This window comes from Balaenoptera borealis, assembly GCF_965194805.1.
Source record: "Balaenoptera borealis genome assembly, chromosome: 6".
Classification (NCBI taxonomy): domain Eukaryota; kingdom Metazoa; phylum Chordata; class Mammalia; order Artiodactyla; family Balaenopteridae; genus Balaenoptera; species Balaenoptera borealis.
The window spans coordinates 24869637-24889104 of NC_138863.1; the positions used below are offsets into that span (position 1 = coordinate 24869637).

General features: G+C 33.9%; 1 protein-coding gene across 1 annotated transcript in view; it reads left to right on the forward strand.

The window, feature by feature from the left end:
- ERBB4 (erb-b2 receptor tyrosine kinase 4) overlaps positions 1 to 19468 on the forward strand; it is a 1231960-nt gene that overhangs the window by 847449 nt on the left and 365043 nt on the right. The window contains exon 6 of the mRNA XM_082396354.1: positions 6655 to 6789. Within this exon, the coding sequence (XP_082252480.1) occupies positions 6655 to 6789 (135 nt within the window). The remainder of the gene's footprint in view (positions 1 to 6654; positions 6790 to 19468) is intronic.

A 19468-nucleotide genomic window follows, 5' to 3' on the forward strand; every position in this document is an offset into this window, starting at 1 on the left:
TGAATGTTTAAGTGGATTACTACTTTCCTAATGGATAGAAAGAATTTATACATTAAGATCGCACATATTGTATTCAATATTTTATGTAGTTTATAATGTAAACATCATCTAGTGCATAAGGAGAAGATATCACTATGATGTTATTAATTAAGCAACTAAGAACTTTTTACAAATGTTAGTCATGTTCTGAAGATGTCAGTATCATTATAATCATCAAAACCATTTGAATTTCTACTATGTGCTTGACACTTTCTTTGGTACCAGGGCCCCAGAAAGATGTATGTCATGGTTCTTATCCTCTAGAGACCTACATTATGATAGGGGAGACAATATACAAAAGAATAAAGAAGATAAGGTGGCATTTGTTCTGTTAGATGAATGGTTTAGATCATCAGTGTCATAAAAGTTAGAGGCAATTCACCTCTGAAAACTAGATGGTCATAGTAGACTTCTCAGCAGAGCTAGGACTCAAGCTACAACATATCGAAAACTGAGAATTGTTTTGGGTCCTGAAGTATTCGTACATTGGAACATTATGGAGAGAATTACTAAGCTCCTTCAGTTGAAATCAAGATATTTTTGCCACTATTTTCTATCTTAAGCTAACTTTCAGTCAATGAATCTAATAATTTCTTCTTGAAATTGCCTTGCTCTGTTTGAAAAACTGTCCACTGTTATTTCCTAACATTTGGTATCCAGTATCCGCATCCATGAGCTTTTGACTCTGATCATCGAGCTGAAATACAGAAGGTTACATCACTCATTTACATTATCACCTTCTCCCCACTCCCAATACAAATGTGACATTTCAATTTTGCACACTTCAACTCTCCTTAAATCATCTGTATAAAAACTTCAAAGCTTGATTGATGATGAATGAGCCATTGTCTCCTCAAGCACCCGGTTCTCATTAGCCTTTAGAGTCTCAGCTTATTAATAATGAACCTTGAGGGCTGACCCAGTGGGGTAGCAGCAATTCATTGTGCTCCCAGCTGAAAGGTCTGGGTTTGGGAAAGATACAGGAATCTCTGGCCCAAGTCCATTCCAGAGATGATGTATTAAGTATCACAGGTGGAATATGTGAGCTATATTACTTTTGTATCATTATCTGCCAACAGACTTTCGTGGCTTAAGGTGATGACAGTGAGAAAGATACATTGCTTTATGTCTGAGAAAATCCAGTAACTGCTTCCTGTAGCTTCATCTTGAAAATGGGCTTTTGCCACTTTGGACTTTGACTTCTTGATTGTGACCTTTGGCTTGGATAAGCAATAGAATTCTGATGTATGCATTATTCAGACGTTCCCAATTAGACAAGTGCAATATTTCTAATCTTTATTTACTTTTATTATCATTTTAATTCTAAGGTTGACCTGTAAATGCACCCATGCAAAACAAGACATTTAAATACGCAGTCAGGGATTGAGGTTAGGTATTTCATCCTTGCTTATTAGATATTTCTTATATCATTGTGCTTGTTAGCTTTGTGAGTAGAGGTAAAATGTTTACTATTGTTACTGATCACGTAGACTAAAGTGAAATATGGCTAACTGCATTTAAAATTATAATCTTTGTTTTGTAAAAAGAGAAAGACATTCAGTCTTATTTATGAATTGTGCTTGGGGGTCAAAGCAATTTTGTTGACTCCTTAAACCTACTAAGAAGGTCATATTAATCTGTATTTTCAGCAGGGATGCTACATCACAATCAGGCTATTTCTTACAAGGCAGGGGCAAAAAACAGCCAAGATTCAGTATTTTATCACATTTTCTTTTGCAAGAATATGTTTGCAAAATGTCAGTGATTCTCTTAATGGTAACTCATCCCCCAAATTCACTATAATAACTAGCATTTGAAAAGAAATGAAAAGCACAAAGTAACTATTTAAATAACACAAACATTTCCGTCTTCATTAGACTCATGCAAATGAGAATTGAGGGAAGAAATGGTTAAATGTACAAACCTTGTGGATTGGAACGCTGAGACACAAGTACTTTACACCTTCTTTAAAATGTCATATTGACACTTTACAGCTTTCTAAAAAGTAATTTAAGGAACAATATGAGGTAGATTTATGGTTCAATATAAAAACATGCATTTAGACTTTTGTATAGCACATGCTAGGTAATTTGTACAGGTTTGGGGGTATTTTATCTGTCTGAGATAGCTCATAATCATCATTATTCACCTGATAAATGATAACTGAATTTGGTACACAAAATAGGTTTAGGGATACCAATGAATATATCTAAGTGTACCTTATAAATATTAAATGTACTGCCTGCAGTAATTTTGCACATTATCAATTATCAGCATTTTATGTAATAAAAGCTATTTCTCTTTCAACTTATAAAAACTCTAACCTCAAAATTATATATGTATTTCATTTTTTTATACTCCAGATATTATATTTTCTTTTATGAAGCAAACATTTATTGTGTATCTGGCTTGTGCCTTGCATGATAGACACTGGGGATACAGTTTTGAACAAAACAGAAATGACCCCTGGCTTAATGAAATGTAGGACCAATAAAAATCAACTGTAGAGTGTTTATGGAAAAAAGATAACTTTCATTCTTACTTTGATTTTGTCAGAATATAATTTAAAATTAGGAACTATAACAGAAGTTAATTGATCAGTGTTGGTGACAAATATCAGGGTACATTTTTTTTCAGTTCAATTTAACAAATATTCATTGACTAAATATTGCTCCAAGTTTGATGCTATAGATACAGCTCTGAAAAATAGCCCTTGCCTTCGTGGAGTTTAGTCTAATTACTTCAGTTACAAATCATGTGCTATATATGTTAAATTTAACACATTGGAGAGTAGTGTGGATTACAGTTTACTTACTCTGAATACAAAAAAAAAAGTCATGCTTTTTTTTTTTCCTTTTTTTACTTGACTTGCATGTATTAATCTAGTAGGAAGTGTTTGAGACACAAACATATTTAAGTGTTTAGTGGAGTTTTTTAAGAAATGAAATTATACTTTTTTTCATAGAAAGTTGTATTTAATATATCTTATTATATTTAATGGTGGCATTTTTAAAGGAGACAGAGTTTTGTGAACTTGCTGGAAATATTTTTATATAATATGATAAGAAAATTCATAACAGATTTTTTTCTACCAATTGTTTCAGTGACCAAGAATCTATTTGTGTCTCTCTTTATTACTGTGATATATTTCCTACAGGGTAAGTGAAATTCAATGTAATGAGATTACCTTGGACTTCTTAGTTATTCAACATGTTTTGAGTCCTTCCACACTTCCAGGCATCTTTGTTTGAATATCAGTGAAGTCTGGGTCTCATTTGCCTTTCTTCCTTAGAAATTGTCTTTTTGTCACAGTCTTAAAATATAATTATTAATCACTTTATTTCATGCTAATGGGATAGAAACTCTTGGTGTAACAAAGGTGGTACCTTCTAATAAATCTTTAATAAAACTGATAGAAACTAATCTGTTAGCAAAGGTAGATTTAAAGTACAGCCAGACACTTTCCTGGTATCATCCTGGCTAAATACCTTACCAAGCTTTTCTCTTTCCAATCTTTGTCCCTTTTTCTAATCTAAACATATAATTTTAAAAAAGCCTTTATAGTCAGTGAAGGCAGACACATTAGCTATCCCTTTTGTCCAGCAAATAATCTGTGTCTTTTAACAACTTTCTTGCAGGTCAATACCTTTCCTTAGAATTTGCTTAGTCCAGCAATAAATCTAACTAAATATTTCCCCACAGAAGCATATTAAATTAATATTTTAACACTGTATAAACTTATAAAATAATGTAAACCATATAAATGAATAAGTGCAATTTTGACATTATTTTCTGACACATGTTTAAGTAATCAAGTTGATCAAAAGAAAATGTAAGATGAAAAGTACATAAAAACGTCTATAAATATCAATAAAATATACACTTTCTGATTGTGAGGTTATGACATTCAACAACAGATTATGGTCCAAACCAAACATAACGGAAAAAAAGACTGTTTTCAGGGAAAATGTACATATACATTATTAAATGCTAAAACTTTATAAATCCTCCCGATCCAGAATTGCTAGCAGATGCTGGGTTTTGAATTCAGAATGATAAAAGTCTCATCCAGATTGATCATGATTGTAGTCTTAATTTAAAATTTTAACATGTAAGATTATGCTTGAATTATTATTGCCTCTTTTCTAAATCATTTTCCAAGTATAAGCCAAGCTCTTGAACAGAGTATTTCTAAGAAACAAATGTCAACATTGGTAACAGATTAATTTTTATCCAAGAACAGGATTTGATGAGATTATTATTCAGTACAATATAATCTGATTCCATTTGAATATTTTTCGATAGGAAGTTGTAGATGGATACTGTGATCCGTCAGTATGAACTATTTGAATTAAAATGTAACTCTTGAAAAATATACTCTTTCCACAATGTTTGAGCTATTACCTTTTCTCTTCACATTTTTTTTTAAGTAGAACTTTTCCAAATGTAGACTGAAAAATAACCTTCATTTCCTGGATAGCAGTCAAAATCTCCTTTCTTTGTCACCTAATGAAGAATTATTCCTAGAGCAGAAGAGCATCATCTAATGTCTCATGAGAAAGCTATTAGTATGAGATCGTCACATTTCTTAGAGACTTAATGCCAAACATTAGTGTAGAAATCCATTTTCACCATCTTTATTACATCTTACATCTCCCCTCTGCTTTGATGAAGGTTGTATTGTTAGGTCATGAAAAGGAAAGAACTGGGTTTTAGAAGTAGAAAGATGATCTAATTTCTTTTTGTTTCTTTTTTTTTTTTTTCCCCCTCACTTGAGGAAATGGATCCAATAGTCAGTGAAAGGATTAATGATGGAAAATGGGATTGATTTTAAATGTGGAAACCCTTGAAAAGTCAAAATTAATCTGAAGGATTTTATATATGCAAAGTAGTAAGGCATTTTATATGTGACCACCAATCTTACTTCCACAAATACCTTTTTTTTATGGTATTTTCCGTTCATTCTTTTATGCCCCTTTTTGGTTTAAGGGGACTCTCAAAGGTTTAGCTTGGGATACTGCACAGGAGAGATGATTTTCTTAAGGCCAGCACAAGAGATGGAGTTAGTTGCCTTCCCAATATCATGGGCCTCTTCTTCCTCACTAACACCCCTGCACATTTGGCTTTTGTTTGAATAACAATATGTTCACCTAAATACTTGCTTACTCAGCCTCTCTTGCAGTAGGAATGGCCATGAGATATTGTTCTGGCCATTGTAATGCAGGCATAATCCTTGGGGAAAACATCTCTTTCCAAACAGAAAGTTGAAACTTCACCAGGAGGAAGTCTCCTGCTTGCTCTTCTGTCTTTACCTTGCCTTGAATTCAAACAAACACCTTTAGATGCAGCAGCCATCTTATGCCTTGAATGAATAAAGCCAACATACATCTCAGGTTGTGGGTACTGCAGAACAGCTAAACTGATATCCACACTGCCTCCGATAGGTTTCTTATTATGTGAGAAAAATCATCCCTTATCTATATAAATTACTGTTAATTGGACTTTTGTTATTTGTATCTGGATGCTTTATGGACTGATATATGATTTCTCCTAACTTGTTCTTGTATTGGACAAGAAGAAAAAATGTGGTAGATATTGGGTAGGAAGATACTATGTGTATTTCTCACCAATTTCTTAAAATGATAAGAATAGTCAGAGGGAATATCTACCTTTTTTTCTGGATAACCTAAAGCTATCTGAATGAGAATCTATGTATATGATCAGCCATTGTTCAGAGAGGACAAGTTAGTTGATTAAGGCTAGAGTTGTGAAATAGAGAATCAAGTAAAACTTGGCTCGGATGCACATAATCCCACAATCTTGCCCTTATTCCAATGAACCAGAGCATTTTTATGATATCTTGCTTTGTGTTGTTCTTAACGAATAATTGGCAATTCTGTTGACTACATTTGAGATGAACAAAGAACACTTTTGTGATCGAAGCATTAATTTTGGCTTCCACTTTGCGCTAATTACTTACCTAACTGATTCCTGTCAATGTCACATTGACTGAAACAATATTTTTAAGGGAAATTTGACAATTTGTAGCAAAAGTCTTAAAAATATTCACAATCTGTCTTAAAAATATTCACAATCTGTGAATGTTATTTATAGAAAAAAATTTAAAGAACTAATCAGAGATAAACAAGTTAAATTACCAATAAGAAGGGATTGGTTAAATAAGTACTGTTTAAGTTATACCCTGACATATTATATGCTCCTTGGAAATAACATAGAATAATATTTAATTACCATTGAATACTCACAATTTAGTATTAACAAAACTAGCAGGTTATGAATATTATATGCAATATTATTCCAATTTCAGAGAAAATAAAAAAAGACTGATAACATCCGTACCAAAAAGTGAAGAGTGTTTCTCTCTGAGTGCTTGAATTATGAGTGGTTGTTTTTCTTTGTATTGTTCAAGGTTTTCAAATTTCTGCAACCTGTATGGCTCAGGAAAAAGATATTTTTAAAGATATCTTGGCTATTAACAAAGTAACTGTAATTTAACACTGAAAATAGCTTAACAGTAAATCATTTTTATTGACTACCTTTTATCATCAAAAAGTTTGACAACAAATCTATGTTTGTTTGTTTGTTTTAATACAGAAATCCTAAATGGTGGAGTCTATGTAGACCAGAACAAGTTTCTTTGTTATACAGACACAATTCATTGGCAAGATATTGTTCGGAATCCATGGCCTTCCAACCTGACTCTGGTGTCAACAAATGGTAGCTCAGGATGTGAGTAGCATTATCCTTTTTAATGTCTCAAAAGATTCTTCTACCTCTTGTTTTCACAAGAATGGCGTATGTTTATCATGTCATTAATAGTATTTTGAATTTTTACTGCATCCATTGAAATGTTTAGTTATGTATGACAGGACATTCTTTTTGCTTCTAATTAACTCTCTTTTTAGAACGATACTCCCCCTTTACAAATTCTCATTTTCTTAACCTGATCCCTTTTGATAAATCTAAATTATGTTACCATATTTCTAATGTCTAAGCATGTGGCCCATTGTCCATAAACTTAAGGCTGGTGTGTAACTGCTACTTCAACTCTTTGTGACTCATACACCACTGAGAAAAAGGTAGTAGAACAAAAATGTACTTTCCTAGTCACTGAAATTTTTAGATAGGAAATAAAAACCAGTGAAAATTTTAGAATTCCTAAGCCTTCATTTACCCCTAAAACCTTCATGGTAATACCTTATGACAATTCTAAACACTATAAATAGAATGGAGAAATATATATTTCATACAGAAGAAATATATATTACATTCTGGTTTTAGTCATTAGCCTAATAAACTATCCAATTTCCCATTCTTAAAGTGTATAGTATTTCTACAACAGAGGATTTATTAGATTCAAAGTGTTTAATATGATTAAATGATAAGCAAGTAATATTTGAGCTCTCGTTAAAGCCTTTGGAAATTATTCTGCTGGGAATCTGTTTCACTTTCATAAAGCAGGCTATGTTGTCCCCACATTTATTATTACTGACATATGTATGAGAACAGAATCTTTATCAAGAATTACCCTGGGTTTTATATTTCTCATCTATTATTATATGTTTCCCATCTGAAATCATAACTATCTTCACACAGTTCAATGATTATTTGCAATAGTACTGATTGTGTTATAGCACTTTTGTAGAAAATCAAATTCCAAGGGACAATTATTAAACTTCTTGATGGTCCTAATAACAGAGAAATGTGAATATACTTGACCAAACTGACAGCTGTGTTTCTAATAAGTGGCTAAAACTTTCTTTAAAAAGTAAAGTAACATAATTTGCTTGTCACCTTTAAGCAGAAATTTGTATGAGATATCATCTTTGTTCAACAGTGTTCAAGTTGCATACCTTGTAAAATCACATGTGAATGAAAAATTGAATCTGTCCACACTAACAAAGCAAATGACGTGCTTCAGAAATGGCTTCCATTTTTCAGTCTGCCCATACCGTAGTACATTTTATATGAAGGGGGAAAATCATAATGTTTGGATAAGAGGAAAGGCCTACTGACTTTCAGATTATTAGTTATTAGCCTATAATGCATGAATGAGATCAGGCAAGAATAAAGCCCAAGACAGAAGCCAAAGGGAATGTGTCCACCAACCTTACAGGATGTGGAGCAGGAAAGGTGTGAGGGATTTACTGCACTTTCACAGATGGTATCTCTTTGTGTTATTCTTCTGAGGGAAAATTTGGATGCTTGTGGCTATAATTAGGCACCAGTAGCTGTATTTTTTTTGCGTGCAAATAATTGCAGGTACAAAAACTATAAATGCAGAGTAGAATCATAACAAATGATTCTTTACAGATTAACCACCAATTGCTTGTTGAAGTTTTATTCTTTACATATGAGTTCTATTTGCTGACACATTATATACAGTGCATGATACCATATCTGATAATAATAAATTGGCTGGCCTTGAATGTTGGTTTTCCATGGCTTTATCCTGAGTCAGTTTCTTCATTTACCTTCTCCCCATGGGTGATTACTGGCAGTTCCCATGGTTTAAATTCAGCTTCCCCACTAAGTTCCAGAACTACCCACCACCAACCAATCAAATCACCCAAGTTAAGACGTTGGTAGGCATCACTGAGTTCACCTTATCTTTGGTTCTTGACATTTATTTAATTGCTAAGTCATGCTGAATTTGCCTATTTCTTCATTGTACGTATTTTTTAATACCATTGCTCTAGTACAAGACTTCATCTGTTGCCTGAAGTCTTGGAACAATCTCTGAATTCTTAATTTTTTTTTTTTTTTTAAACATCTTTATTGAAGTATAATTGCCTTACAATAGTGTGTTAGCTTCTGCTTTATAACAAAGTGAATCAGTTATACATATACAATATGTTCCCATTTCTCTTCCCTCTTGCATCTCCCTCCCTCCCACCCTCCCCATCCCACCCCTCTAGGTGGTCACAAAGCACCGAGCTGATCTCCCTGTGCTATGCGGCTGCTTCCCACTAGCTATCTATTTTACATTTGGTAGTGTATATATGTCCATGACACTCTCTTACCCTGTCACATCTCACCCCACCCCCTCCCCATATCCTCAAGTCCATTCTCTAGTAGGTCTGTGTCTTTATTCCCGTCTTGCCACTAGGTTCTTCATGGCCTTTTTTTTTCCCTTAGATTCCGTATATATGTGTTAGCATACTGTATTTGTTTTTCTCTTTCTGACTTACTTCACTCTGTATGACAGACTCTAACTCCATCCACCTCATTACAAATACCTCCATTTCATTTCTTTTTATGGCTGAGTAATATTCCATTGTATATATGTGCCACATCTTCTTTATCCATTCATCTGTCGATGGACATTTAGGTTGTTTCCAGGTCCTGGCTATTGTAAATAGAGCTGCAATGAACATTGTGGTACATGACACTTTTTGACCTATGGTTTTCTCAGGGTATATGCCCAGTAGTGGGATTGCTGGGTCGTATGGTAGTTCTATTTGTAGTTTTTTAAGGAACCTCCATACTGTTCTCCATAGTGGCTGTATCAATTTACATTCCCACCAACAGTGCAAGAGTGTTCCCTTTCCTCCACATCCTCTCCAGCATTTATTGTTTCTAGATTTTTTGATGATGGCCATTCTGACCGGTGTGAGATGATATCTCATTGTAGTTTTGATTTGCATTTCTCTAATGATTAATGATGTTGAGCATTCTTTCATGTGTCTGTAGGCCATCTGTATATCTTCTTTGGAGAAATGTCTATTTAGGTCTTCTGCCCATTTTTGGATTGGGTTGTTCGTTTTTTTGTTATTGAGCTGCATGAGCTGCTTGTAAATCTTGGAGATTAATCCTTTGTCAGTTGCTTCATTTGCAAATATTTTCTCCCATTCTAAGGGTTGTCTTTTGGTCTTGTTTATGGTTTCCTTTGCTGTGCAAAAGCTTTTAAGTTTCATTAGGTCCCATTTGTTTATTTGTGTTCTTATTTCCATTTCTCTGGGAGCTGGGTCAAAAAGAATCTTGCTGTGATGTATGTCATAGAGTGTTCTGCCTATGTTTTCCTCTAAGAGTTTGATAGTGTCTGGCCTTACACTTAGGTCTTTAATCCATTTGGAGTTTATTTTTGTGCATGGTGTCAGGGAGTGTTCTAATTTCATCTTAATATTTTTTGAGGCCATGACCCTTGTAGCAGTCTGGTGAACCCATAGCCCCCTTCTCATAATATTTAAAATAAATAAATAGGCTCAAAATAAATATTTTATATCATAAATTAATATGTATAAAATCAATAAATTTATAAAATAAATTATAAAGGATTACAACAAAATAAATTATATTGAAATACACCTATCAGCATACTTTATGTGATATAGTAATATACTTCTTTATTATTATATTACATAAAGTATTCTAACAGTGGGATTAATATGTAATACAGTTTGAAATAGTAATTGGCATAAATATTATTTTAAAAAGGGAAATCACTTTAACAAATGGTGTTGGGAAAACTGGATAGCCACAGACACAAAAATGAAGTTAGATTTTTATCTTATGCTATATATAAAATTAACTCAACATGGTTTAAAGACCTAAATGTAAGACCCAAAACTAATGTAACATTTCCGCCATCAAGTTCAAGAAGCTCATAAATTCTATCCACAGCCCCTCTAGGGGCCCAAGAACCCTTGGTTAAGAGCCCCTGTGTTTAACTACTCTCCTTGCCTTCAGTCCTGACAACTCCACCTGACAAAATGCCAGCAAGAGCTGTATTTAATGGAAATCTAACCATGACCCTGTCTAAAAACACTGTCACTGCAACTGACTAATGTAGGGTCAAATCTAAACAAAACCAATGACTTGGAGTTTTCAGCAGATCCCTACTTATTTTCCCCCTCTATAAAATGAGTTCTTAAAATTTCTTTGTCTGTACTGCCCTTCCTTTTTTGTTTGCTGGGCAAATTTTATTCATACTTTAAGATACTCATCAGTTGTTATCTCTTCTAAGAAGTGTTCTCTTCTATAAGCGAGATTAGGTAACTTTTCCTGTGTCACCCTATAATAACCAGTGCTGAACCCTGGCATTGTCTCACTCTAAAATGAAAAGTCCTTGTGGACAAGGTCCAATTCATCATCCTGTCCTCTGTTCTAGCACATGATAGATGGATAACAGATATATACTGAATAAATAGATAAATAAATGAAATAGATCAGGTCATAAAGAGGAAAATCAGATGAATTCAAGTTATATTTTATTCCATCCATCACTTATATTTAAGAGAATGGATGTGAAGAATAAATTATAATCCACAGACAGGTATTTTATCCATTTCAAGTCTATTTCAGGTAAAGATGGCAATACACGTATATATGCTTAATTTAATTTATACTTATATAATTATGTTACACTATTTCTATTAATTATATTTATGTTCTATTTATATTTTATTATATTTATAATAATTATAAGATAAAATACGTGTCTACTTATCCTTTAGTGTTTGGAGACACTGATTTGTTTAATAATTGTAAATATGTTCAAATCACACAATTTTGACAAAGAATTTAAGGATTATTGATTCTTAAGTGATATTTTGCAAAGTATTTCTTAACGTATGCTTTTGGGTTTTGGTACAATACTAATTCTTTTTTTTTTTTTTAACATCTTTATTGGAGTATAATTGCTTTACAATGGTGTGTTAGTTTCTGCTGTATAACAAAGTGAATCAGCTATATGTATTCATATATCCCCATATCTCCACCCCACCCCTCTAGGTGGTCACAGAGCACTGACCTGATCTCCCTGAATCTAAAAAGAAAAAAAAAAAAAAAAAAGGTTCTGATGAACCTAGGGGTGGGACAGGAATAAGGACACAGATGTACAGAATGGACTGAGTACTGATTCTTAAAGCAGAAATGTGCAATGTTTTCAAGAGCAACCTGGCTTTTTATTGACATACCTTTGGGCTATAATAGAAACAATGAGGAAAAGGTTTGAAGTGTGTGGAAAAACAATTTTTAAATGATACTACTTCTTTCAAAATATGTTATTTTGGAATAATTTTAACCAAATTGTATTTTTCAAAATATTTGAGATACTTCAGTCTAAACTTTAGCAGGATAAAGGAGAGACGAGTGTCTTTTTCTTGTACAGATCCCTAGCAAGACTTCTCTAACGTGCTAACATCCTTGAAAAGCTACGTCAATAGGGCCTATTCAACAAGCTGCCCTTCAGAGTGAAAAAAAAATCATATAGTGAGTTATGTTTCACTTACTTGGAGCTCTATAATAACACTCATCAACATGAGGATATCAAAATGATGGAAATTACTTGCCCTCTAATAATTAAGCAAATGGGAGTATATCAGAACCTGAACATGGAAAAACAGACAATGATATTTTCCAAGAAGAAGATGTATATAGTTAAGAGAATGGATTTAGGAGTCGAACAGGCTTGTTTGAAATCTAACATTGCCTCTTACTAGTTATGTGACCTTGGGCAAGTCACTTATGCTCTCAGCACCTCCATTTCCACAACTATAAAAGGGGAGAGTCAAGAGCTGAGCTGAGCCGCTAGATTTCATGGTGGTCAGTTAAGACAAAGAACCAATAAGAAGGTAACACTCAAGCTTTTAATCACTTAAGGCAGTAGTATAAGCAAGAAGCTGCAGTGGAAAAAGCACCAAGTCCTCCCCCGTGCCATTTTTCACCATGGAACAGCTCCAGGAGAGAGTCACATGGATCAGACTGATCAACACAAACACAGGAAATTGTCTCACTGCTGAGGGAGCCCCCAAGCAAAGGCTCCTGCCTGAAGTTTTATGGATCTGCGGGCCAGAAGGCAGGTGGGAGGGAGAGGGGAAAGGGCTGAGAGTGGGAAAGTACTGAGTAATGAGCCAGAGTGGAGAAAAAGTATCTTCAGGGCTCCCCCCACCCCTCTAAGGACATTTCAGCAAAGGCACCCAAGGCAGGCACTTGTTAAAGAGGCCTCCTAATGGAAGCACCTGGGCTAGGAATGTCAACATGCTTGAAAGCATGGCTTGTCAGGGAGCCCTGAGTCCTCCTTGACTGCAACTCCCTTCAGAGACCTCAGCACATTGACTGTGCACCACCTAGGCTGTAAGGAGGGCTGCTTTCCTCTGTGAGGGCTGCCAGGTAAAGCCTTCGTAGCTACCTATGGTCAGGCTTGAAAGATCACACATAGATTCTTGGCTAAGAGCTTATATTATCAACTTCCTAGGGTTATTATGGATTATTATGAGGAAGAAATGAGTTAATATGAGTAAAAATTTGAGTGATTTCTTATGGTAAAGGAATAAAGTGTCTTCTGATTATGATTTGTTTTTTTCATATGACTTGACCATATGTGGACAGAATTATTTTTATATGTGACAGTTACATTTTCATTATATATTAATTAGTTGACATTCTATTATGTTTCTGTTTCATGTGTGTTTTAGCATCCGGAAGATAATATTTCATAGCTTGATCTCACTGAGACACTGAAAGCTACACTCAGATGCTGCAGATCCTAGTCTTTTTTTTTTTTTAGCTTACACCAGATGCACCTCTCATTCTCAATTGCTTTCTAAAACCAAATACCAGCTAATGACACAGTGGGAGTGTGGGGGAATCGGAAGATTCATAAAAGAGCATTAAGTTCACAAACATAATTTGAAGACTAATCATTTGTTTAAACCAGATGTTCCGCCTGCATTAAAACCGTTAGTAAAACTTAAAACTATATTTTTCTTTTAATGACTCTTACATATCTTAATAATTGTCCGCTCCTAACTAATACTGCATGTTGTGTCCCAGCTAGATAATTTTGTTGAACTAGAAAATAATCTAGATGTCAAAATACAGTTAAACCTGATTTTCTTAGTTTATCACCTGTTGTTACTCCTTCAGTGTTAAAATAGTTACATAAGATACATGCACTCTTCAAAGTTTAGAATTTTGTAGTAGAGTAAAAAACAAAATTTGCCCACAGTGCTTTTCAATACAGCTTCAGTTTCTGTGTATTATATATGCACATATCCACTTTCACATTAATGCATATATAGAATCAAATTATGCATATTGTTTTTAAAAGTTTTAAGATGAAAGTTTTAATTAGGGAAATAGAAAAATGTGAAAAAGCATTAGAAAACCTAAATGAATCTGCATGAACCCAAAAGATAGTTCTTTGAAAAGATGTATAAAATAAATTCTTTATGAGTCTCATCTGACAAAACAAAAGAACTAAAAATCACTTATTGAATTCAGATGCAAGTTTTCTAAACAAAATATTAGCAAACAGAACAGAATCTAGGAATATATATTTAAAAAAATAAGAGCAAGTGGCAGTTCTGCCATATTTTTTATCTGTTGGTGAGAGAGTAGGGACTTGAATCTTACCCTTATCTGAGAGGGCCTTTATCATTATATTTATAAGAAGAGGTTTTCCAGGTTGACTGAAATTCACTCCAGGATAAACTGTTATGTAAGAATGTTACAAGATACAAGCACAATATATCTGCTAGCTTGGTTTTCTTGTTCTTTAGTTTCCTGGATAAGAGTGCGTTGTTTCACTTTTTGAATAAATTTTTTATGACAAATCTTTATTTTCATCAAATGCAATAGTTTTCTTTCAATTAACTTTTTCATCAAATAGTATATGTATATAAAATTAAAGAAGTATGATCTTTGGTTTCTAGAAAGTGAAAGAATATTCCTCAGGGGTACTTTACCTCAACCCCAGGTGGCAGAACGGAAGAATTCTCCCACAATAGACCTTTCCTAGCTCAGCTCAGTTCTCATATTTATCATGCATTTCATGGGGTATTTTATTTTATTGCAAATCATATATATATGCATTTGCATATAATATATACTTATAAAGTAAACATATTGTATAAATGTGTGTACACACACACATACACTTACATATACACACATTGGCCTCAATTGTTTATGATTATAAATTAGTTTTCACTTTCCTTTTACATATAAACCACCTAAAATCTGGAATAAGTTCCATAGTCTCTCCACTCTGGCTGTGTTCTCTTACTGCCAACCCCAGCTTCTGCCACAAATGACTACAGTAAACCTCACAGCTGTACTAGGTACTCCATCAACTGCTCTGAAGACCCACTATACCCCCAATTTCCTCAAAGCATAAATGAGATTAGTTATTCATATGATTTTGCTAATAATAATAATGTTTATTGAGGGGCAGAGAGGCCCACACTTGACTTTTGTGCTTCTGCTCTTGTGTTGTAGGTGAGGATATCCCTAACTATTGGGACCCTCTGACCATTTGTAAACCTTAAGAACCGACTCTTTTATTGTCTCCTAGGCTTTTTGCCCCTTCTCCAGACGAAGGCTCATGTCATTTTCTGTTTCTGAATTAGTAGAAACATCAATTCATTGCGTAAGAAAATGCCCACTCCAGGCATCAAATATAATGTGGCTTCCTTAGAAAAGTTTTAGTAGTACATGTCCCAAAGCATCATTTCTTCAGTCTAAAATTATATCATGTCAGTAGTGTGCCGGTAAATGTTTAATAACCTCTCTTCACAAAATAAGGAGGAAAACATGCCAATTTGTAGAGTTTGCTGATTTTCATGGTGTAAACATTCCTAATGTTATCTCTTTTTAGCAACCAATGTGGATTTTGGAAGAGATGCCCACTTAGCATACATTTAAGTAGTATTTCCAGCATAGAGATTCAATAGATGTGAACTAATCAGGAAATAATGAATTTTAAGTATATATTGCCTTTTTTAAATAAAATTTAAATTGTGGGTTTATATATTTTAATATTTAGTAAGGGCTGCATTTAAGAACCAGTTCTCACAATTATAGAAAATCTGACAGTCAGCTAAGTACACTACTACCATGTGTGAACATCAGTAGCCCTGTGTAGGTAATGCTGGGCTAAGCCCAGTACAGTGCTTATCATTTCTCCCTGTAAGGATGCAAAAAGAAAATTAAGCCTACACATCATACATGGTATGAACTGATCATGGACCCTAGTCTCCTCTGGGGCAAATGGTGAATAAACACACACACACACACACACACACACACATGCACACATACACAACTCAGGAAAGAATAACCTCTTTAGAGACAGGCCAGTTTAACTCTAAATTTATAGAGGAAAATATCTTCAGGGTCATATTCTGCTAACATTTTTCATTTAAATTATTAAACAGTATACTTAGCGTCTGCATTCATGTTAACTTCTTACACTCAAGATTTCCTCAAGAATAACAGATAGAAGTTACCTCTGTTTCGCTAAAAGTCTCGCTTACAGAGTAAGCCTCTTTTACCCTCTCAAAGTAAACTGAGTTTCTGCCTCAAAGATTGACTCCTCTGTACCCCACAAGCATACTGCTCTAGCTCTTAAAATGTTCAATTTTCTACCTTCAAATAAATCTTCATGACCATAGCTTGTTGGAAGGAAATAGCAGAGATGTTGTGTATCATGGTCTAGCATTACAAAAGGCAAGGGTTTTTATGTCCAATGATAAGTAGATTAATGGTTTCCAAACTTGGACATTGGTCAGAATCTACCCCCAGAGATTCTCACTGAGTAAGTTTGGTTTAAGGATGGGAGGCTACCTATCATCAAGGTTCTCTAATTGATTCTAGCGACAGGTTTAAGTAGCACTGATCTGGTGTAGGATTTCTATGCTAGTAAAATGACTAGCAAAGCTTATTATGATTAAGACATCTCAGACCTATGCTGATTCAAAATTGGTGTAGAATGCATAGGCTTGCTGCAAATGAGCACCACCAAATACATGAGTCCCCTCTTAGAGAATATGTAGCGCTCTGTTGTCATGTGAAACTTCCTTCACTGATTTCATTAATAACTATAGCAATGCTTTAAGGGCCTGTGACCTTTTGGGCCTGATATATGACACGCACTGAAAGAACTCTATTTCTAATTCTTATAGAAAGTCTGTAAGGTAGGTATTAAGAGCCCCATTTGGGGTGGCTGAGAGAAATTTTTAGCAATAAGGACTCGCTTTCTTCCAGTGAATGGTGTGAAAAGATCAAAATTTTATGAAATAGCAGATCTCTAGGGTTCAAACTGTCAAGTTAAGGGCAGCCATCAAGATTTTATTGTTTGTCTGAGATTACTTTAAATTTTAACAAGTCTTTTCACTTATGGAAATTTTCATTGAAAAAAAATATCATTACTTAACTAAAAGTTGCTGATATTATGAAAATGGTTTTCACACTGTTCAAAGTGGAAAAAGGCCATGCAATCAGAATAATCAGCTTTTCTTTGAAGTAGTAACTCCTAACATTTTTAGAAATGGAAAGTTTTTGGAATTGGAGATCTTTAGCAATGAATAATGTCTTTCTTATTGGAAAAAAAAGTAATAAGAGCTACACACTTTGTTTGAATTGGGTAACAATCACAGAAAATCTAATAAAAGTAATATAATCAAAAATAAATCTTTCCCAAGTGGCTTATAGATGGGTGACTGGATAGGCAAAAGGTGGTATATACATACAATGGAATGTTATTCTGCCTTGAAAAGCAGGAAATTCTGACATACACTACAACCGGGCTGAACCTTGAGGGAATTATGCTAAGTGAAATAAACCAGTCATAAGAAGACACATACCATATGATCCTTACTTACATGCAATACTTAGAGTAGTCAAAGTCATAAAGACAGAAAATATAGTTGTGGTTGCAGGGGCTGGAGGAGCAGGGAGAATGGGAAGCTATTGTTTAATGAGTATATTTCAGTTTTATAAGATGGAAAGAGTTATGGGGTAGATGGTGGTAATTGTTATACAACAATGTGAGTGTATTAGTACCCCGACCTGTACACTTAAAAACAGTTAAGATGGTAAAATTTATGTTATGCATATTTTTCCACGATAAAAAAAATATTTAAAATGTAAAGCTAGGAACATTAACGTAAAGTGACTGTCAGTAAGAGACCTCTGGTGATCTTCCACATTTTTTATTCTATTTTTTCCACAATTTAAAAAAATGTCCCCCTATATAATGTTTTGAGTCATCCTGCTATAAGAGGATTTGCAAATAATTCTAAGCTTGGAAGAATTAGGTGTAGGGGTTGAAATGCTAAGTTGATCAAAATTGACTTAAATTTTCACAGAGTTTGAGACTTATCCAAACCAAATAAAATTCTATGTGGACTCAAATAACAAGTACTTGATTAATGTGAAAGAGATTACGAAGCATTCCATGGTTGATTTTTTTTTTTTAAACCTAAAGCCCTGTTTGTGTACTGGTGTTTAAAGCAACTATGTAGAATTGAATGAAAATTGTGCTGAATCCACTCAGTTTTACCCTCTACTATTTTTCTCTGATTTGTTTACTCTGTAATGGGTTAAAAGTGATTATGTTTATGTCTGTGTCCTCTTCTACAACCATCATTCATAGATTTCCTTACCATTCACATGCTTATTCCTGCTTACTAATGTAATTGTTTTCCTGAAACTCAATTGCACAATTAAGTAGAATTTAAAGAGCTTACATTTTCCTTTTCTTCTCTAATTTCTCATCATTTAGAGAAAGCTAGGAACTGAAAGGAAAAAGTAACTGAAAATGGTGTATTCAGGTTTTCCCTTTCATACCATTTGCAAAGAAGACGTTTCAGACGTCTTCCCTCTCCTATTGGTTCCACTCAACTATGCCACTTTTATTTTGCAGTTTGGAGCAGAGGTGGGCGAAAGACTGCTAGTTACACTGGAGGGTTGGAGCAGGGGAGCCGGCATCCCTACAGTGAGCTGGGGAAAGATGAATACGGAGATCAAGCTGCTAACCCACTTAGCAATCTTTCAAGCCTAGATTGTTGCAAGCAACCCTATGCAACTTTTATTTAATTCTTTGCTGCTTGGCACGAATAAATTATGTTCTATTTAGAGGTGATTCTTTTGTCAATTGTAGGTGCTCTTTCTAAGCAGGGAAGAGAAAATGGAAAGGAAATTACGCAGTGACATTTCTCTTAAAGTTCTCCTTTGACTATAAGTAAAAGAAATATATAAAAGAGAAAAAAAAAAAACCTTGATTACAAAAATGTACAAAGGAAAATTCATCTCAAAATTAGGTGTCCTGATAAGACACTTTTATTCTCCTACCTCCTCACACTTTATTAAACTAAGATTTTGATCTAAGTAGCTTTTAAAAAAATATTTTCTATAGAATCAGTTCAAACTCTGTACTCGGGAAGTAGAATACAGCATCAGAAGAGCTACCTATATGCCCAAGTTACTAGTTACTTTGTTGATAATTAACTATTACTGGTTAATAGTTAATTATCAAAATGTGTTTTTCAGAATAAAGAAATTTGCTTTGCTAGAAATAAATACAATGATAAAACTAAAAGATTTTTAAAAGCAATAAAATATTGGATAACCAACACTTCTTCATTTCTAAATTTTATTTAGTTGCATAATTTTAAATATCAAA